General features: G+C 31.5%; 1 protein-coding gene across 3 annotated transcripts; it reads left to right on the top strand.

Moving 5' to 3' along the window:
* The first annotated feature begins 1,631 nt into the window (after positions 1 to 1,631).
* Positions 1,632 to 9,689, top strand: LOC124937612 (protein EXECUTER 1, chloroplastic-like). 3 transcript variants are annotated; one of them, XM_047477908.1, is made up of 12 exons: positions 1,632 to 2,201; positions 3,420 to 3,536; positions 3,632 to 3,697; positions 4,351 to 4,448; positions 5,149 to 5,230; positions 5,444 to 6,157; positions 6,746 to 6,869; positions 6,955 to 7,124; positions 8,717 to 8,791; positions 8,889 to 8,981; positions 9,067 to 9,204; positions 9,501 to 9,689. In XM_047477908.1, the coding sequence occupies exons 1-11, from the start codon at positions 1,734 to 1,736 to the stop codon at positions 9,157 to 9,159; spliced, it is 2,100 nt and encodes a 699-aa protein (XP_047333864.1). In that variant the 5' UTR covers positions 1,632 to 1,733; the 3' UTR covers positions 9,160 to 9,204; positions 9,501 to 9,689. The 3 variants fall into 3 exon arrangements, with proteins under 3 accessions (XP_047333864.1, XP_047333863.1, XP_047333861.1); XM_047477907.1 differs by having other exon boundaries at positions 9,482 to 9,689; XM_047477905.1 differs by lacking the exon at positions 9,501 to 9,689 and having other exon boundaries at positions 9,067 to 9,327.
* Positions 9,690 to 22,339: the final 12,650 nt, after the last annotated feature.

Below are 22,339 nucleotides of genomic sequence, written 5' to 3'. Positions count from 1 at the left end.
AACTTATAGCCTCTATAATTCTTGTCCAAATCAAGAACACTCGGTCCCCGACGACCGAGTCCTATAGGATCGGGACCGAGAAACAGGATCAAGGATCTTCGGTCCGGATCGAGACTAATGACCGATGTTCTTGAGTTAGGACAGAGACCAAGGATCAGTGTTTTTGAGTTAGGACCGAGACTCAAGACCGATGTTCTTAAGTAAGGACCGATGAATCTAACTGAGGTTTCTAACCTCGGACTGAGAAGTCTAACATTGGACCGAGCCTCTCAGGTTCACAACTGAAGAAACCTAGACTTGGGACCGAGCCTCCTAGACCTAGGACCGATCAACCTAAGCTTAGGACCAAGCTTCATGAACCCTAGGACCGAGCTCTCCAATCCCTCGACCGAGTTCGAGACCAAGCCACTCGAACCCAGGATCGAGCCCTTTGATCCCTTGACCCATGCTCTAGAGCCCTAGTCCAGGCCATCTCGGTCTAGACCGAGCCCGGTTGAGCCCAGATAACCAAAATCGGACCTAGACTCTAGGACTCCGGTCCTAAGGCCTATTTGGTTTTACTTTTCAAAATCCAAAATTATTTTTGTAACTTTGGAACCCGGATTCATTTTTAAATAATCCTGAAAGGTTAGAAATTGATATTTAAATATTTAAGGATATTTCCTAAACAAATATTTTTGCTAAGGCCCTATTTGAAATTTATTTTTAAATTCTAACACTTTTTCTAATATTTTTAGGGTTTTTACTCAGTATTATATTAACGCAATCGCAAGTACACCATTTTAAATAATTTTGTATAATTATTTATGTTATCTAAATCTATCATTATTTAGAACCTCGAACTATTAATTAAAGAAAATAAATATTATAAATAAATTTTAAGTAGCAGACTTTTTTATTTAAAAAAAAATTAAAACATTCATTTGACGGACGCGGAGGACATAACGCGAAAGTCTTTTCACGAGCGTAACTAAAAATTGAACCCCTTACAGATACTCTTGTATAAATACGTTTATACACGTATCATTTTATTAATTTTTCTAATATCATTTGGCGACTCTAATTTAAAATAAATAATCTTTTAAATTAAGTTATGTTTGATTAATTTAAACCGGGTTTTAACAAAATTATTATTTTAAAAATCTTTTAAATAATATTTTTTTAAAGACGCCTAACACGTAAATCAAGGTTGAATTACAGCCACCCCGCGAAATTCCTCATGTTGTCACGTGTCCCACGTACTAAGCTGTGGATGGAGCGATTCTTAGGAGTTACAAAATCTATAGCTGGTGAACTCGTTCTTTTAAACAAACTAAATTGACCGTTTCAAATTTAATAAACCGATGACAACAATTTCGATAAATAATCTGTTTAAATCAAATTACTTGTCCCTTAATTTGTCTCACAAAATAACAAATAATTTGTTTAAATCATATTCCGATCTTATTTAAAAAATTAAAAAGTAAACTAGATCCCTTTTTATTTTATAATTTTGAATATTAAAAGAAAACTCATAAATATTAAATAAATGTGATTCAATTTTTATTTTATTTTATTTTATTTATATAAGCTTGGCCAAATTTATTTTAATTTATGCCTCAAAAATACATTCTAAAACTCCATCCACCTTATCCTATCTCTTTCGTCCTCCTCTCCAGCGAAACACAAGTCGATTTGCTCTCCTCCTCCCAGGCAAACGAAACACACAACTCTCTCTCTCTCCCTCCATTAACATGGCGTCGATTTCTGCTCCAACCTTCACATCACCATCCACTCGATCCGACACAATCCCTCACAAGTTTACTTTCTCAAACGCTAAGTTCGGGTCTCGATTGAAGCAGTCGAACAATCTCAATCACCCCCCACTGTCCAGCTCCCATTCCCTCTTAAGGACTTCTGATTCCTCATTTTGTCGCTGTCGAAGCAACAATAACGATGAAATCGATCCATTAGATAGCTCGTCCGAGCACGGACGGTGGAACTCCGTTATTAGCCATGTTATGAGTAATGTAATTCGGAAGTTGGATAGTTATTTGAGTTCTTTCAGAGATAAATTAAGGGAGGAAAAAGATGTTTCCGAGAATTTGGTTATGGAAAGTGAAAATAGGAATCTTGATGGCGATGATGAATGGGATTGGGAACGGTGGTCGAAGCATTTTAATGATGTTGATGAGCAGGAGCGGATCGTATCACTTCTTAAGGTACTTAGATACAAATTTCTGTTGTTTCATTTATAAATAATGATTGCAGACTAAGAAACTGATAAACAGTGTTAAAGTCTTGTTGAAGAGTAAGAGCCTCTTTGATTGAAGGAAGGAACAGCTAATCTTATTTTTCATAACTGATATCAGTTTTTCAAAGAATTCAGGACAAGTTTTTGAGAGAAAATTTGAATGTAACCCATAATTTATTAAATAGAATCAAACATACAAAAAATACAAGTCTGGAGGTATTTTTATGAACAAAAGTTCCATTAAATCTATATTTTCATTTCATCTAAACTGAAATTGTCCCTAAATTGTCTTAATCAAAACTAAGTAATTTTATATGCAACCTATATTTCTCTCTTCAATCAAATTGTATTGCAATTTTTGTATAGGATTTTATTAGTTTAATTTTCTTATTGTTTTTGTTAAAGAGCTGGCTTATATTATTTTGAAAAAGTGCCATTTGGAAATTTCTGTAGTTTGAGATAAAGCTGCAGCAAATTGTTGACAATGACATATGAGAGTTTTTTAATTTTATTTTTATGAGTGTTGTTAGATTGGGTTCACCCACCAAGACAAATTGTGTTTTGTTATATATATAAGATTTTCTCATGTCATTCAAAACAATGGTGTATGAATGAAGATCTAAGTATTTGTTGTGATCTTGGAGTATATTCCAACTGTGACATGCATGGTTCTAGGGGACTTTACAACTTTGGGATGTTTTGGTATCAAATATTTTCATCGTTATCATCCGTGTACCTTTGTTATGTTTGCAAAAAATCACAATGATCTAAAAATAAGATGTACACATCCCTAAAATAATTTGATTATTATACAAAAATAATATATACCAAATGAAGTAAAAAAGTACACTATAATTTGGACCAACAAAAATGATTTGTATACCAAATGAAGCAACCAAAATCACACTATAATCTGAACCATAATAAAAGAATATCTTATACCAAAAGAAAAAATCAATGATATCGTGATTGACAAAATACTAGTTTCCAAATGGGATCAGTTTGAGAATCCTTTAAAGTACAGTACCATGATTTTGTGTACATATATGTATTAAGCACTAGTTGTTTCCTTGCATGTTAAATTTGAACAACAATTTCTTGCATTATTATGCACAGTTATTAGATATTTCTTCATTTCACTTACTTTGATACTTCAGTTTGATACACCTTGTTTTTTCTTTAACAGTCACAAATAGCTCTTGCTATTGCTAGCGAGGATTACCAAGATGCTGCTAGGCTTAAAGTGGCAGTTGCAGCAGCTACTACAAATGACGCTGTTGGCATGGTGATGTCTCATCTAAATGTAGGCAGTTAATCACCTGGATCTACCTCTCTAGCCACATTAGATTCTCATAGTACTTTTGTGATTTTAGTGATATTGGCCTTGTGAAAATGCAGAAAGCTATTGCCGAGGAGCAATATAATGAAGCTGTCTTTTTAAGAGATAAAGCTGGGGCAGGCTTGGTGAGTTGGAAATTTTCTGTTTGTTATCCTTATGTTTTTTACATATCATCCTTGCTAGATTGTTTGATTATTTTTATTTTTTTTAAAAAAACCCTTGTTTGATGAAAAAGTGGATTATTTGGGTTAAATGACAAATATCATTTTTTATTTAATATTAAAAATGTTGTAAAAAATGGGTAAGGATTTATTTGATTTGATGTTTGATAAAAAGTCGATTATTTGAGTTAAATGACTAAAATATCTTTGTATTTAATATTAAAACGTTATAAAAGTTGATGATTTGATTGATTACTGGATAAGGGGTTATTGATTAAATCCAAATAACCCTTCATCGAACACAAGGCCTGGGATTCTTGGTTCCTGCGCCAGATCACTACCGTTTCATTGAATTTTATCCCTTTTTTTGCATCTTTTATGAGCTTGTAGTGTTCTTTCTTGCATTGGTTGAATTGAACGAGGACAAGGATATTTCATTCTTCTATTCATACTATTTTAGTAGGATTTAGTGTTCACTGGTGTCTTGAGTAATGAGTTTTGTGGTGGCCAATCCCAGTAGACATGTGAACACAAAACTATATGTTAGTATGGTATGCAGAAAATTTGCCTTAAGCATTCTAATGTTTTACGTTATTTCTGTAAATGGTCTGTCACAGGTGGGTTGGTGGTCTGCTATCTCAGAAGATAATAATGGCCATATTTTTCGTATAAGTGCTGAACATGGAAGATATGTGGCAAGAAGCTTTAGCCCAAGGTAAGGATTATTTTTCCTATACTAATTATTTATTCTGAGTTTGGTTATCTAAGAAACACGATTGAAAAACATGTATCCTCGTGCAACTTGTTAGCATGTTTCTATATCTTTAAAAACAAAAAATTTAGCTAGTTGCTATGGTTTTCATATTGTTCTTATTTGTAGTATATATTAAGATTTAGTTGGGAGCTTGAAATTTTCTTATTAGGACATATACTAGAATGCTGGAAGTGTATTTTAGATGGATCAAGATGCAGAAGGAAACATAGCTGTCAGACTCATTCTTAATTTTGAGAGTTCCACAACATCTCAAATTTTGTTGTTGGACTCATCAACTCTTAAGGCACTGTCAGATTCTAATGGATCCTGTGAATATCACTTTCATATACTTGTTCAGCCAACTTTGGCCTGCTCATCCCTGTAAATTTGAGAGATGGTGTTGTGGGAGATCATGAAATAGTTGTTGATTTCCTAATTCAAGCCAATACCATAAAATCTTAATAATAATTAGTGCTGGATAATAATCAAGTACCTTTTAACATGTCTATTGGCGTACAAATGAAAATGTTACATGGGTTTGCGATTTTGTGTATTTTCTGACCCGTAGTTACATTAGAATTGATTTTTTGCCATATAATTTTTTTTGTTCTGATTACTGCTTGAAGTGGTCCTAGTTTGGCTGATGGTTTTCCTTTTTCAGACAACTGGCAACAGCTATGGCTGGTCTTCCCGTGTTTGAAATATTTCTTACAATTAACAAGAAAGGTGAATACAGACAACAGGTATCCTTCTGTATATCAACTTAAAAGGTCAATGATTAATCCATGAGAGAAATTTGTTCTAATCCCTCTTAAATTTATCATGGAGGAGTATCTGGTTGTGTGATCTCATTTTTAAAGGGCAATATTTATCTCTGTTTTGTTCACATTATTGTCTAGATGTAAAGATATTTCCCCCTTGTCCACTAATCTAATCAGAGATTTCATGAACTCCAGGCTGTGTATCTAAGTCCAGCAGAAATTCCTCATGATGTTCCATTTTCATCCGGAAGCCCTACAAGGATATCAAATCCACTTGATTCTTCTGACATAAGTAATTTGTTTGCTAGTCCAGATGACGTTGAAGATAGTGAAGATCAAGATAATGATTCTGACATAGCTGAAGGACTATCAGATTTTGAGCCTCTCTTGCGCGATATGATACCAGGTGCAAAAGTCAAAGTTCTGAAAGTAACAGCCTCTGGGAAGTTTGATCCAGATCTAATATCTAAGGTAGTTGACCAGATTATTGAAGACGAGGATGAAGAGGAGGACGTTGAATTAGAAATTATGGATTCTGAAGATGAAGATGAAGATAAAGATGAAAGTAACCAAGAGAGGAATCGTATAGAAATGGATGCTGGTGATGGGATTGTAGATGATGTGGAGCAAAATGAAATTTCAGTGAAGGTGGTGATTGGTGATACCCTGCACAAAGTTCAAAGTAGTAGTGTGCTTAAGAAAACATTGACACGGGTACCTGCTAAACTGGAGAGAAAAGGTAGAAAGATGTTTTCTTTCTCTATAGAGAAGAATGATAAACAACGCATCTCTAGTGAAACGGAAAAATCTCTTAAACGTAAGAGACCTAAGCTTCAAGGTCAACGCAGCGTAGACCAGATAATGTCTGACCTTGCAAAATCTATTGGCCGGGGAAAGATACCCATGAAGGTCTGTTTCCAATTATCAAGACGAAGTATTTGATATCTAGATTGATTATGCTTCGAAGATTACTGTTACAAGAGAATAACTAGGGCTAGGGTTACTAACCCTAGAATAAGGTGGCAGGTAATTAGTTGGGCCAGTGTAACCAATGATATGATGGCAATTAGAACAAAAGCCAAAACCTAGACTGATCAACCAATTAATACCTGAATTGTGCCATAGAAGGATCAGAGTATGAGATGAGAAAGAAGCGAGTTTCAATAGTAGAGTAGAGATCCTACAATTGAAAGAGATAGGGTTTTAGACAGATTAGGTGGGAATAGATTGAATTGGGAGAGGTGAGATAGAGAGAGCACCTTTTATGATTCAAGTAATTCTCAATTATGGCATAACCCTATCCGCCTTCTGTTATTTCTTATATATCCTCCCAACCATTTTATTTTTTTCCCGCCAATAGTTACGCTGACCCAACTAATTATCCACCATCTTATCCTAGGGTTAGTAACCCTAACCCTAGTTATTCTCTTGTAACAATTACTTGCAAAAATATTACTCAATCAGATTGATTGATCTGAATCTTATATGTTTCCTCAGGTACTCAGAGATGTTGGGAAATTGATAGATCTCACTCTCAATCAGGTTCAGAATCATCTAGTGCTCTCTGGTTTGACTACATTTAATAGAATTGAAGTTCCAACATCTTCTGATCCCCTAAATGGTAAATTGATCATGTTGAAGCTGTTCATCAAAATTTGCAGCTTTTGTTGATCTTCTGTCATGTTGAAGTCTTGCATTGTTATCAGGACTATATATTGGTAGTCACGGACTCTATGCCTCAGAAGTCATTCATCTAAGGCACAAATTTGGACAATGGCAAGATGTTGGCTCATCATCTGAAACTGAAAATCTTCAATTTTATGAATATGTAGAAGCTGTTAAATTAACTGGGGATCCTTATGTGCCTGCTGGCCAGGTGATTTATATTTCTTTAATCAATTCCTGTTTCATTCTGTTCCTATCTCTTTTACAGTTTCCTTTTGGATTTAATTTTGTGAAGTATTAAAGCATATCTGGATAGATGTATGTGTGAGACTTGTGGATATTCAAAGTCACAGAAAAAAGGCACTGGTTCATGGTCCAGGGATTATTAGGCAATACAATTTTTACATTAGTTGTTTAATTTACACAATGGGTTGGGTCTTTAACAGTAAATCTGAGTTTTTGGATAAAAAGTTATTGTCATCCCATTGAAAGATGGAAATGTGGTGGAGAAAAGAATGATATAAGTTAAATAGCTGACTTAAAAGGAGTATATTGTCTTTGTCTGTCTTGAAGTCGATATATATTGGTACAAGACATGCCTATCTAAGAACAACTTTCTCTTACTTCTAAGAAACATTTTATCTTATTCGTTTGGGTAACACATTTCAGGATTGTATAATTTTGAAAAGATTAGAAACTATTACCTGTGACCAAATATGAATCAACCTCATTGGTTACAGCGCTTTGTTTATTTTATGATCTTGAATGTATTACTTTTTAATAAAAGGTAAACTTTTCATTAAAGAGAAAATTGTTGTGAATGCGAGAAGCATTCAAAAGAAACAAAAACAACTGAAAAAGAAAAGAGAACACAATTAAAGAAAATTAGATTCTAATAAGCTCAAAGAAGTCCCATCCGTTGCATTTTCCTTTCTTCTTGATAGCTGCGAGAGCAAGGAGAATGAAGCCTTTGATCTTAGCAATGCCATGTTTTTTCCTTTGAAAGATTCTACGATTCATTACTTTCCAAATAGACCACCACATGATTGGGACGATTGGCTTCCAGCTTGAACAAATATTGTTTGGAGTGCTCCGATCATTTCATTTTCCACAACATTCCCCCACAGTTAATGGCATCTCCATTGGAGATTTTGGAAAAGGGACCAAATTTCCTTTGCCATATGACAATCCAAGAGAAGATGGTTGGCTGTCTCCTGGAACTTTCACAAAGAACACATCTATTTGCCAAATGGAATCCCTTATTCTTGAGTTTGTCTTGTGTAAGGATGCCACCGTGAGTGAATGGCTTCCCATGCGAAGAACGTGATTCTCGACAGTAACTCGATTTTCCATAAGTCCTTCCAAGGGAAAGAAGGTGGACGGATGTTGTTGAGGGAAGAGTAAATATGACTTACGAGATGGAATCCTCCAAATGTATTACATTGACAAATTATTTATGAATTGAGTTTATATCATGGATATTTTCTCTTAAAAAATATTTTTCCTTTGTTTTATGATTAGTTTACCCAGCTAAGCACTACATTACTGCTAGAAATAGCTTTGTGAATGGTTTGCTACATATGGTTTCTATTTAACATATGTCTCATGTCTAAAGTCTAATATATACTCCTTGCATGTGCATTAAGCTTTTGTGTGGCTGACCAGGTCTTATTTCTGTTTAAATTGTCAACTTTTGCAGTTGAACTTCAATGCTTCTATATGTTTGTGGTATCCACATTTATGTTGCAAGAAGTTTGTCTCATTAACTCTTCGTGATACTAATATATTGTTCTCTTTCCACAGGTAGCTTTTCGTGCTAAAATTGGTAAAACATACCAGCTTCCTCACAAGGGGATAATTCCAGAAGAATTTGGTGTGGTCTGTAGCTGTTCTTATTTGTTATTTCTTCCATGTTTGTTCTAATAGGCATTTTAAGTGTTTCCTTCTAGAGCTTATGAAGAAGTTTCCATGCTAGGTTGCCCGATATAGAGGACAAGGAAGGCTTGCTGAGCCAGGATTTAAGAATCCTCGATGGGTCGATGGTGAACTAGTTATTTTAGACGGAAAGGTTGTTGCATTCACTTAATTCTAGTAGTAGCTTCGGTTGTTGCTTTATTTTTCTTTCTAGTATCTTATAATGATTTACTTTGCAGTACATTAAAGGAGGACCTGTTGTCGGATTTGTGTATTGGGTGCCTGAGTATAACTTCTTGGTGTTCTTCAACCGGCTTAAGTTGCAGGACTAAATCATATGTGCATTAGATAGTGCTCTTTCTATTCATTTAATTTTGGCAAGTAGTCTCCTTTGTAACTCCTGCCTTTCAAACATAATTTCTCTTTTGTTTATATTGAATTTGTAAATGGAGAGAAAAAGATACTTTTGATATTTTATTAATTATTATGATATTAGGTTATACCTATTTCTAATGTTTAGATCTAATTTTCCTCAAGTATAGATACAAAAACAAAAACAAGAATTGTTTTAAATGAGATCAATCATATCAATTTATAACTGTTTGTTGCCATCTAATGAAGTGTTAGCTTTTTTGATTTAATGGGTTTTTACAGTTACCATTCTTGTTGCCAGAAGCTGGAGTTATCTGTTAATGGAAAAGCAAGAGATTTTAAACCACATGGAACACTTAGCCGAAAAGTCTTGTGTATGAAATCTGCTGGGGAAGGTTTTTAAATATTGTAGAGTAGCTAGAACTTCCATGAGTATATACTTTATAAAGTAATTTAATGAAATTTCTGCAGCATCTTTTGTTTTCTTCAAGTTTCTTGAAGCTTCACTTTTATGTAAATGAATGTTTAAGACCAGGCCAGACCAGACTGTCTTTCTATCTATTGTTGGTTGCACATCAGGACTCTCTACCATACATTTTTGCACCTTTCTTATATATACATACATATGTATAGATTTATTTGTTTATAGTGCATTGCGAATGTCAGAGCTTGGGGTTTGGGATTTTTCTTTTACTAGGCATTCTTGCATAAGACAACAAGAGGTCATCTGAAATTATCTTATGAAAGTCATTATATTTTTGCACTTCCACAAGAGAGCCAGTTCCTAGGAAAGGTAAATGAGACACTTAAAATAGTTCCTTCTGGTAGAATAATTGATATGCTTTCTTTGCCTTTTCCCCTTCCCACGAGATATATTGTCGTTCTTTGGCCATGATGGTTGTCTTATCAGATGGCTGAGCCTTGCTTGATTCCTGAAGTGCATGCAATTATCTCAGTAGGGAGAGGAAGTAGTAGAGTGTGTGTGCACATACTTAAGCTCACCTCAAAGCTTGGAAGTAATTATCTGTAAGGTATATGCTTTTAATGATTTTTCCAACTTTTTCGTTCAATCTGAACTACTCCAATTTCTCTGTTCCATTTCTCATGCCTACTCTGATCTCGATTCTTTTGTTCTTTTATGTATTTATTAATATACATGATAGATAGAAAACTGATATTTTGTCAAAATTGATAAATTGTCAAAGTTAAAATTGGAAGTGTTCGGATTTTCTTGTTATCTGCAAGGTATATATGTTATTATGCTCATTCCAATTCATTCTATCTGAACTACTCTGATTTTTTTTGTTGCATTTCTTATTGTTACTTTGGTTTAGTTTTGATTATTTTATTGTTCTATGTATTTGTTAATATATTGGATACATAATGAGCCTATTAGGAAACTACTATTTTGTTACATTTCAGGATATAATCATGATTTAACTGAAAATTTGTCTAAGTTAAATTGGAAGTGAGTTCTTGATGTGTATAAGATTGTGTTTTGGATCATTACCATATGTATTGTAGTTTTTTTGCTTTATTTTCTTTTGTATAAAAATTATTCTTTAGATCAAATGTTCGGATCCTATTACAGATGAAAATCACAATACATTGGTATTTACTAGGAAAAAGGCAATCAATAGAGTTCTGAGACGCCAACAAGGACACAGGGACTCATTTTACATAGCCTTGCCAAATTAACATGCAAGTTCTTCCATTCTCAATCAGATAGATAGATTATTTGTCCTCATCTCTATACTCATTATGCCTAGTAATGTATATGTTGATTTGATGGTTCTGTTTGGGAACTCTCCATTGGCAAGGGTTAGTTTTCCAGGGATCCAGACTTCGACTATAATAAACTCTAGCTCGGGTGAGTAATGGGGGTTAATTGCCCTATTATTTCTACTCTTTCTAATATAGGTTAGGTAATTAAATACCCAACTAATTCAAACTCTACATTAGTACTCTCAACTGGCAAGGGTTAGTTTCCCAGGAATCCAGACCTCGACTATAATTAACTCTAGCTCAGGGTGAGTAATGAGGGTTAATTACCCTATTATTTATACTCTTTATAATATAGGTTAGGTAATTAAATACCCAACTAATTCAATCTCTACATTAGTTGTTTTGCCATGTCTTTCTTTTGTTTATCTCAGTTTTTTTTTTTTTTTTTAATTTTGCAAGGTAGTGCAACCCCTAAAGTTATGATCCCGTGACTTTTGTTCTTTTAGACACGATTCTTATCCCTTGAGATATCTTATTCTGTTTTTTTGTTTATCTCAGTTTTGTTATTTGTGTGAAAAAAAAACTCTAGATGATTGTAATCAATTATATATAATATTTAGAAATTTGCTAAATTTTTCCTCTTCCTTATTATCCTAATTAGTCTTTTGTATGATCACATTCTTGTTTTCCTATTTTTCCCAATTGCCAAATAATTGCAAAAGACATAGTATTTCTTTTGTAATAATAAATTATATGCAAGGGTAGATAACTAAAAAGAATAGTCTGTAAACAGCCTCTGGTTACATTGGTTGCATTTATGAAATATGTTGTATCATTAGTTGTAATATTAGATTTGTTAAAATGTAGTGCAATATTATTGATCATAAATAAGTAAAAGTGCTTTTAAAGATATTGCAGTTATGGACAATTACAATGGCCGACTCTGACTTAGATGATTGGTTCTCGATCTCTAAAAAAAGCTTCTGATTTGCAATCTTTGGACCAATTTTTATTAGCTTATGGGAATTGTTGTTTAGTCTTGGATTCATGTTTGGGAATAGGGGTGACAATGTCACCCAGGTAAGAGTTGGCAGGTTTGGGTTGACAGGTTAACGAGTTGAACGATTTTAACTTAAACCTGACATGTTTAGTAATTCGGGTCAAAATTTATAATCTGAACTTAACATGTTTATTTTTTATTGACCTGAATTTGATCTGATTTACCTAACTCAACTTGAATAAAATTCGATGTAATTAATTCACATCTCTATTTCAAATTAAAATAACATCAATACAAAATAAAAATGAAGTTAAATCACAAATCTGCAATGAGTGAGTGAATAAGAAAGAATAACATAAAACTCAACAAAAGAAAGGGGTTATCGAGTCTACTTTAGGTCATTTCAGGTCGATCCAATTTTGATGTGTTTATTAATTAGGTTATACAGGTCGACCTGATTTTGACCTGAACAAAAAAATATATGACTCTAACCTGATTTTTTCGTGTTCGGTCTGGATTGTGTTTTTGTGTCGTGTCCAAATTTGTGAGCCTACTTAGGAGTATACTTATTAGGCTCCCTCGTATCCTCCACCTTGATCCACATCCATTGCACTTCTCAGGTGACTCATCCCTCTATGTTATTGTATCTATTCAATTAATTTTAATTTCACCAACCATATTCATATTAGCTAGTGCAAAAGATTTATCTATTTTTAAGTTAATTAAACTTGTACAATAATAATATACATGGAAAAATTAATCAAAAACTCTATTAACAATTTATAAAAACAATAATTACTTTTTCTAATTTCAATATCATATAATTTTGTCTTCTTTCACATGTTTTTATCTTCTTTTTTAATGCTAAGACATTTACCAACATTAATTCATTGTGTGTTATTTTTATATATTGAAAATTAGGAAATATATATATATATATATATATATATATATATATATATATATATCCTCTTAGAAATCTGAACCACCTCTATAACTATCACCTCCCACTTCTTTTAAAGGTTTTCATAATGTCAAATTTAAGACATTTGATACTTAAAATGACAATTACACTTGAATTACTTGATAGTTCAATGTGTTATTCACATGGACACTTGTCTATTTATTTTGAATTTTTTTAATCAAATATGAGAAACACAATCAACAAATTGTTCAAGTTTGCCAAAATTTGTTATATATTGCATTTCTATAATTATAAATTAGAGGGTTATATTTGTTCAATTGATTAACGAAAAAATATGGTAAATCCACAATCTGCATTATTATATCTAATTACCTAAAAGTTGAAAAGCAAAACCATAATTTTCTAATACAACATTATATCCCACAATTCACATTATTATATCTTATTACTATCTCCACTTCTAGCCTAGCGATAACAATGATATTTCTAGCCTTCTTGAGAGGTTATGAGTTTGAGTCTGTCAGTTATCTTTAAGAGAATTTATTTATCTTCTCTGCTCCGTTTATATTTCGGAGATTTTATTATTATCATTCACGTCCCATTCGGTTTTGGAGATTCCCCACGGGACACCGTTTATATCATATTCTAATAAATAAATAAATTTTTATATAATCAAATTATATAAACAAATTTTTTTAATATAATATATATTGTAAAAACATTAAAAAATTATATTATTATAAAAAATAAACTTAAAACTCTTATAAAATATAATGAAAAAATAAATATATTGGTGATTTTATAATTTTATTAGTATTCGAAGCATAATAAGGGTGAAATCGGGGTGGTTCGAGGCATGAGACACAAATATCATCCCCGCCCAATCCCCTAGTTAACTATCGTTCAAACCGGGGTAAAACGGCACAAATGGGACAATTCGGTTCGGTTATCGCGTGGCGATTTTAAATTGTCATCTTTACCGTTAAGCGACAAGTTTTGTGCCTAGTTAAATAATTAAGTGTGTACACATAACCCCTTGTGATCACATTTTTATTTTATTACCCAAAAGTTAAAAAGCAAAACCATAATTTTCTTATGCATCATTATCCTAGGTAGAGTTTGGTATGGAATAATAGGAGGTATAACACTATTAGTATAGTATAAACTATACCAATAGTGTTGGTTACATTTTTACTATTGGTATAAATATACCTCATATTTGGTATAAAATACTACCTAATTCCTTGGATACATACAACAATATTCTTATATAATTTAGTTTTTTTAATTTCTCATTGTACCATTTGTTAATATTATATATAGTTTATTATTACATAATATATTAAATATATTTTATTTAGTTTTAATATTATTATTATATATAATTTCTCATTGTACCATTCAATTATTTTTATAACGATAATTTTATTAATTGTTATTTTCTATATTTATTTATATTATAAATAATATTGTTTATTTTATATATTATTTTTATTGTAAGTTTATTTTATTAAAATTAGTAATAATATTTAAATTAAATAAATATAATTTATTATTTATATTATAATTAATTTTTAGTAATTAATTATAAAATTATAACAGTACAATAATTTATAATAATAAAGAATATTATTTATAATATAAGTAAATATAGAAAATAGTAATAATAATAATAATTTTAAATTCACATTTATACAACTTATACTACATTCTTTTATAATATACCAAACACAAAATTATAAACCATATATAATTCATACCAAACATCAACCACTTATACAACTATAAATTTTATACTATTTATACCTCGTTATAGTTTATATTTCTATACAACTTATATCCTATATAATTTGTATCACATACCAAATGCTACCTAAATAACTTGGTAGTGTTTGGTATGTGGTACTATTTATATATATGTATAAATTATAAGGAAATATTAGAATGTATAAATTATATAAGTTTTTAGTGTTTGGTTGAGAATATAAATATGGATAAGTTATATAAATTTTATTATTTTGTGTTTGGTCAATGATATAAGAAGTATAAAGGATTAAATTACCCTTATATTTAGATAAATTATTATATTAATATTTATCTAAAATGTAATTTGTATTATTAATTATATTAAAATTAATAAAATAAATAAATAATATGTAATTATCATGTAAATGCATTTTTAAAATAAATAATCCTATTATATTATAAGAATTAAATTCTTTTATATATAATTCCTATAATTTAACTTATATAATTATATAAATAACTTATCTATATATTAATTAAAATTTATGTATTATTATAAATTTGTGTATGTTAAAACAATATTAATTGTTTTTATAAAATAAAATTTTAATAATAATGTTAGGATCGATAACAATAGTGAAGGAGGTTGAATATTGTTGTTCAATTTTTCACTTAAATGCGATTTTAATCATGTTAAGAACTAAAAATTTGTTTCTATTCTTTAACAAATCATAGCAAGCTCTTGAACGGTTTTAAGTGCAGAAAATGCTTGTAGGATTTGAAGCGACAGATGTAGTAATGAATGAAGTAGTAAAACGACGACACACGATTTTATGGATGTTTGGAGATAAAGCTCTTACGTCACCCCTTCTTCTGTTTCCAGAAGGATTCCACTAAAAGACTTTAGTTTGTATAGCGTCTACACAAACTCACTCACATTACAGGTCTTAACACTTACCTATTCTGAACTTCTAGTTATCACACTCTCTTGTTGAACAGATGACTCTATGTTCAACTTACACAGTAAAATGATTATCAAAATAAGACAAGAGATTATCGCATAACGTTCTCTAATATCACGCAATAATATCGAAGAAAAATAACTAGAGTCGAGAGCAAAAACTAGTGAATTCGTCATTGTTCTATGATGTCTTTTATCTTTCAGTCATGGCAACGGTCGAATCCATTTTGTTGACACGTGGCACTGGTACCTTTGTCGTACGCCTAACGTACGGGGTAGTGCACATGCAAATGGAATATTTTTTAGTGTGTGGCGTATAGGATTGTAGTGCCCATGAGAATGAAATATTCATATATGTGGAAATGGTACATTTTATCGTACTCAACTGATGTGGAACTCAGCTGATGGCGAGCTCTGTTGATAGCGCACTCAGTTGTTGGCGCAACACTACTAATGGCGAGTCTACTGATAGCAACTCAGTTGTTGACGCAACACTATTGATGGCAATTCAGTTGTTGGCGCAACACTACTGATGGGATACACAGTTGTTAGCGAGACTCTACTGATGGGCTACTCAGCTGTTAGCGAGACTCTATTGATGGGTTACTTAGCTGTTAGTGCAACTCTATTGTTGGGATACTTAACTGTTAGCGAGACTTTGCTGCCAGCGAGTCTTCAGATGGAGCAAGTCTGTTGATAGATCAAGTTTGATTTCAGCTTCTTCAGATAATGGCAGTTTAGTTGTTAGCGCATCTTCAGTTTTACCTGCGCATAAACACATTGCTAAACTTAGTTTTATTCATTCATAAAAACTATGATCAAATCCATGTGTGTTCATTTTAATTATCCTATGTTCATTTTAATCAATTAAAGACATTTTTCATAATTCAACTTAATTAACGATTTAACAATTTCTCAATTTTTCCCTTTTTAACTTAATTTAACAATTTCCTCATTTTTAATGATGTTAAAACTAAGTTATGAAAGAAGGGAGCAAAAGATAAATTTATATATAGAGACATAAATAAGCAAAATATTCAAAGTATAAATTTTCCCCCTTTTTAATTCTTCCTCTTTTGTAGCTTGAGCCTTCAGCTGGCTTTTTTTCCTTGATATCTTCCTCTTCCCGGTTTCCCCCTCAATGCTCTTCCTCCTCTGCTAATTTTATCCTTTCTAACATCAGCAGCTCCTGATCGTTGATCCCCTATTTGCTTAAGGAAATTTGTTACCTCAATAATCTGCATACCGATTGAAATTACAGGTTGCTTATGCATAGCCTCGTCTGATGTACAGTGTCATCAACCGACTCTTCTTTCAGTTGAGTTAGAGACAGTTGTTTCAACATGTCTGACTTATCATCTGACCATCAAATTTCTTCTAAGTTTATGCAAGATTAATTAATTTAAATCTAAAAGACCTAAATATTTCAAAAGTAAGAAAACTTAATCTCGGGGAGTGGCTTTGTGAATATATTAGTCACTTGTTGATCGGTTAGCACGTATTCCAGATACTATACTGAATCTTCCAAGTTGTTGTCATGTTTTACCTACACGTAGAAACATTGACAGCTCTAGTACCCATATTTACTTGGGTCTATGGTTGATTAGTCCCTTGAGAATCCATACTTGAGTTATTTTTATGAATCTCTCATTTTGTGTTTTTAATAACTTGTATGATTCAGGCTTGGTACATTTATTTCTACCTATTGATGATCCGTTAGATTTAGAAAATGATTTTTGATAAAAACATTTCTGGCTTTCTGTCAGGTTTTTGCTTACTAGACTAGTTGGCTGCCCTATTTTTGGGCTTAAGTCAGCTTGACTTTTGGTCAATTGTCTTAAACTATTTAATTTCATCTTTCAAATTCAAGTTATCACAACTTTGATTAGTTCGAATATCAGTTGAATTTTCCTTGACAAAACTTGTGAAATTAAGTTTGCCTTTTACTGGGTTCAACTTGTTGCTGGACTCAGCTGGATTGCTCTCAACATATCCCAGACTGGATTTGCATCCGGCATGCCTTTGCTGCTCATGCAGTTGTTTAAGAGCATTTCCAGACTTCGTCCAAGAACTAACCACATAGTTTAATCTTTGATTTTCAGTAAAAAGACTCTGCACTATTTCTTTGAAACTTTTCATTCTCAGCTGATAGCTCATTCATTTTATTTTTTAAAACTTTTGATTCATTATTTTGAGTTGAAAAACTTGTACTGTCAGATTTGTTTTTCAAATTTATTTCGTTAAAAATATCTCACAGTTTCTTATACTCAATGACCATGTCATGTAATGCAGTAGTTAGATCATTATAGTGAATTCGTTAGAGGTGAAGTCAAATACCTCGTTTTTGTCTGCCATGAAGAATTTGACAATTTCTTCCTCACTTTTACTTGAGGATCTCTCATCTGAATCGCTTTCAGCCTATTTGCTCTTGCTTACCTCAGCCAAAAGAGCTTTATGTTCCTTCTTATTTTTCCTCTTGAATGGCTTCTTGTCATCTCTTCTAGGTTTTCTGTAGTCAGTCTTGAAATGACCTATTTTGTCACAGTTAAAACTTTTTAAATTAGCATTAAACTCATTGTTATAATTGTTTCTGTTATAATTAGAGTTAGAATGATTCTTCCTCATGAATTTGTCAAACTTCTTGACAAATAATGACATTGCGTCGTCGCTGATTTGTTCAGCAGACTTGGCAGCTATCGAAGCAAGTGGCTTTTCAACAGTCACCAGTGCTTGTGTTATGATGGAAGTGGACGGCCCCTCCTCATTCCTTGAGTTTATCTCAAACTCGTAGGCCTTCAGAACGACAAAGAGATCATATAGCTCGATCTTATTGAGGTCCTTGGATTCCCTCATAGCCATTGTTTTGATATCACATTCTCTGGGAAAAGCTTTAATAGCTTTGATAACAACTTCTTTGTTTCTATATACCTTTCCCAGGGTTGAGAGTTTGATGACTATATTGCTGAATCTTTCGTTGAACTCAGTCATAGTTTCACCTTGGCGCATCCTGATGTTGTCGAATTTTTATGTGGCAACCATCAACTTGTTTTCTTTTGTTTAGTCGTTTCCTTCACAAAGTTGAGTCAGTTTCTCTCAGATCTCTTTGGAAGTGGAACATGACTTGATCTTGTTGAACATGTTCTTGTCCAAAATTTTGTAGAAAATGTCTTTGGCCACGTTGTCGAAGTTGGTCTCTTCTTGTCTTTAGTAGTCCACTCGTATCTGGGTTTCTCCTTCATCTCAAGAGCACCTTCCGTTGTATTTGTGGCTGTGTTGACCTTTAGTATCTTCATGGGACCATCTGTGATGACATACCACATATCATCATCTTGTGCTGCTAGATGTGCTTGCATCCTAATCTTTCAGTCATCATAGTCTTATTTTGAGAACATTGGGATCTTATTTAGGTAAGACATGATTCGGATATCTGCAATAACTTAATAATAGAAAACTTTGCTCTGATACCACTTGTTATGATCAATAAGAACAGTAGAAGGGGGGGTTAATACTATTGTTCAATTTTTCACTTAAATGTGATTTTAATCCTGTTGAGGACTGAAATTTTGTTTCTATTCTTTAACAAATCGTAGCAAGCTCTGAAACGGTTTCAAGTAAAGAAAATGATTGTAGAATTTGAAGCGGTAGATGTAGTAATGAATGAAGTAGTAAAACGACTACACACGATTTTATGGATGTTCAAAGATAAAGCTCATACGCCATCCCTTCTTCTGTTTCCAAAATGATTCCACTAGAAGACTTTGATTTGTATAGCTTCTACACAAACTCACTCAGATTACAGATCTTAACACTTGCATGTTCTGAACTTCCATCTATCACACTCTCTTGTTGAACAAACGACTCTCTGTTCAACTTACACAGTAAAATGATTATCAAGATAAGACTAGAGATTATCGCTTAACGTTCTCTAATATCGCGCAAGAAGATCGGAGAAAAATAACCAGAGAGTCGAGAGAAAAAACTAATGAATTCGTCGTTGTTCTCTGATGCCCTTTTATCTTTCAGTCATGGCAACGGTTGAATCCATTCTATTGACACGTGGCACTAGTACGTTTGTCGTACGCTTAGCGTACGGGGTAGTGCGCAGGCAAATGAAATATTTGTTAGTGCGTGGTGTACGGAATTATAGTGCGTAGGAGAATGGAATATTCGTATACGTGGCAATGGTACATTTTATCATATTCAACTATGTGGAACTCAGCTGATGGCGAGCTCTACTGAAGAGTTGCTCTGCTGATAGCGCAATCAACTGTTGGCGCAACACTTCTGATGGCGTGTCTACTGATGGAAACTCAGTTGTTGACGCAACACTACTGATGGCAACTCAGCTGTTGGCGCAACAATACTATTGGGTTACTCAGCTATTAGCTAGACTTTGTTGATGGGCTACTCAGCTATTAGCAAGACTCTATTGTTGGGTTACTCAGCTGTTAGCGAAACTCTACTTCCAGTGAGTCTTCAGATGGAGAAAGTATATTAATTAATCAAATTTGTTGTTAGCGCTTCTTCAGATAATGACAACTCAACTGTTAGCGCATCTTCAATTTTATATGCGCATAAACACATTGTTAAATTTAGTTTTATTTATTCATTAAAACCATGATCAAAACTATGTGTGCTCATTTTAATTATTCTAAGTTTAGATTAATCAATTAAAGGTTTTTTCATAATTCAACCTATTCTCTTTTAATCTTAATTTAACAATTTATCATGTTTTTTTTTTTTTTAACTTAATCTAACAAATAATAATGTTAATAAAATCATATTTTAAATTAGAATAATATAATTATAAATTAATTTTTAAAATAAATTATACATATTGTATTAATTAATAATAATAATATCACTAATTTATATAATTAATTATAAACGACGTTTATTAATAATGAAACACAGTTTTATTTTATAAATTAATTTTATATATGACTATTATTTTTTAATTAACATTATTAGTTTTTAAAAATAATTATTATATTTAATTATTTATAAATTATCACAATAATATTTTTTATACTTAATTAAAATGCTATAATTTTGTTTACAGAGATAATATATATATATATATATATATATATATATAAATTAAAAAATTAAATAAAAATAAGTTATTAAATTATTAATTAAATTAAAAAATTAAACACACTTAAATATAAATAAATATTTTATTATAATTTATTATTATATTTTAAAATATACTAAAGAAATTTAAATTTTTATACTTTAATAAAATTAAGGGATAAAAATGAAATATTAAATTTTATAAGTTATGTATTCTTGTAACATGTATAGTATGTGTAATATTATACTCTTTTAAGGTATAAGCTGTACCTAAATAATATTGTACATATGAATTTAAATCAACAAATAATTATAATTTAATGTAGTTATACTTATACATACAAAGATAAAATACGACTATAACTAAAGTAAATTTTAATTTTAATGGTTGTTTGGTTGTTTTATTTTAATGTTTATAGGATTGTTTAGGTATAACTTATAACTTAAAAAAGGTATAATATTGTACCTATTGTTTCAAAAATACTTAACTTTTATAAAAGTTAATAAAATTTAGAAACACGAGATCATGCTCTTTAGAAATGAGTCGTCCTAATAGGCATTGTGCACCAGTAAAAAAAAATACACAATTACCGTGAATAATCGTCGAAAACGAAATAATGTTCTCGACAATATTATTATCACCGAAAGTAAAGGGTTGCTCTCGGTAAAAATTATGATTATAACCGAGAGCAGAGGGTTGCCCTCGGTCAAAATATAAATTTTACTCTAATTAATTCCAGCTGCCCAACTATCTTTTTTCCTCTCTTCTTTCTCTTCATTTCTGTAAATCTATTCTTCCTCTTCATTATGTCCTCTCTTATTCAAGGGCGGAGTCAGGATTTCAAATCTACTCGGACTAAAATTATTTTAATAAAAACTAATATAACACATTTTTTTTAAATATTTCATGATATATTAAAAATATGAGTCGTCGTTGAAATAGGTGGAGTTAAACTAAATGGATCAACATATCAATTAAATGATATTGTTCCAACTTTTTGATTCAAATAAATCTCGACACAATTCTGTGATCGATAGTTGACATATTCTGAAAATCTTCATGACAAATTATATCAATATCAAAATGTTGTAATTGACTCCTCAAATGATGCATTTCTTGTTCGGTGAAATCCTCAGGATAATACTTCTCGGCGATATTCAAAATTTTGTTAATGTTGAACTTTTTTAAATTTATTATTTGGTCCAAAGTAAAACTAAGCAAAAGAAGTCCAACTATTTCATCATTGAATCTGAAGTTTAACTCTTCCAACTAAAAATATATTGTAGCATTGAATATATCATAATGAAAGTGATGCTCAGTATTTTGGTTCGATTGGCTCAGATAATAAAATATTATCAATTCTTGACTTAAAAAAATTAAAATATTATTTTTTCTCTTTCACTCTGAATATTACATTAAAAAATTGTTGAATTTCAAGATTCTCAACCTGTAAATATATTAAATACTAAGAAAATTATTATCAAAACATGAATAATGTAAAAATGATTCACATATACACAAATTACTATAAAATTAAAATTATACAAATATTTTGAGAGAATGAATTTCAATCTAAGTCGGCAAAATGTGGTCTCCGTTTTAACCTTAGAAATTATAGAGACCTAATGGCTAGTGAGAAAAAAAACAAATTTTCATATTATGACTATGATTTAATAATTATATATATAAATATAAAAAATAATGAT

The sequence above is a fragment of the Impatiens glandulifera genome, chromosome 5 (genome assembly GCF_907164915.1).
Source record: "Impatiens glandulifera chromosome 5, dImpGla2.1, whole genome shotgun sequence".
NCBI lineage: Eukaryota > Viridiplantae > Streptophyta > Magnoliopsida > Ericales > Balsaminaceae > Impatiens > Impatiens glandulifera.
The sequence above is the reverse complement of the archived record's forward strand: the minus strand, read 5'-3'. Positions and strand labels throughout refer to the sequence as shown.

Excerpts from the sequence above, each read along its gene's own strand:
- LOC124937612 (XM_047477908.1), top strand. The coding sequence starts at position 1,734 with ATGGCGTCGATTTCTGCTCCAACCTTCACATCACCATCCACTCGATCC. Across the intron at positions 8,792-8,888 it reads TTCCAGAAGAATTTGGTGTG|GTTGCCCGATATAGAGGACA; the intron begins GTCTGTAGCTGT and ends TTTCCATGCTAG. Across the intron at positions 8,982-9,066 it reads TAGTTATTTTAGACGGAAAG|TACATTAAAGGAGGACCTGT; the intron begins GTTGTTGCATTC and ends TTTACTTTGCAG.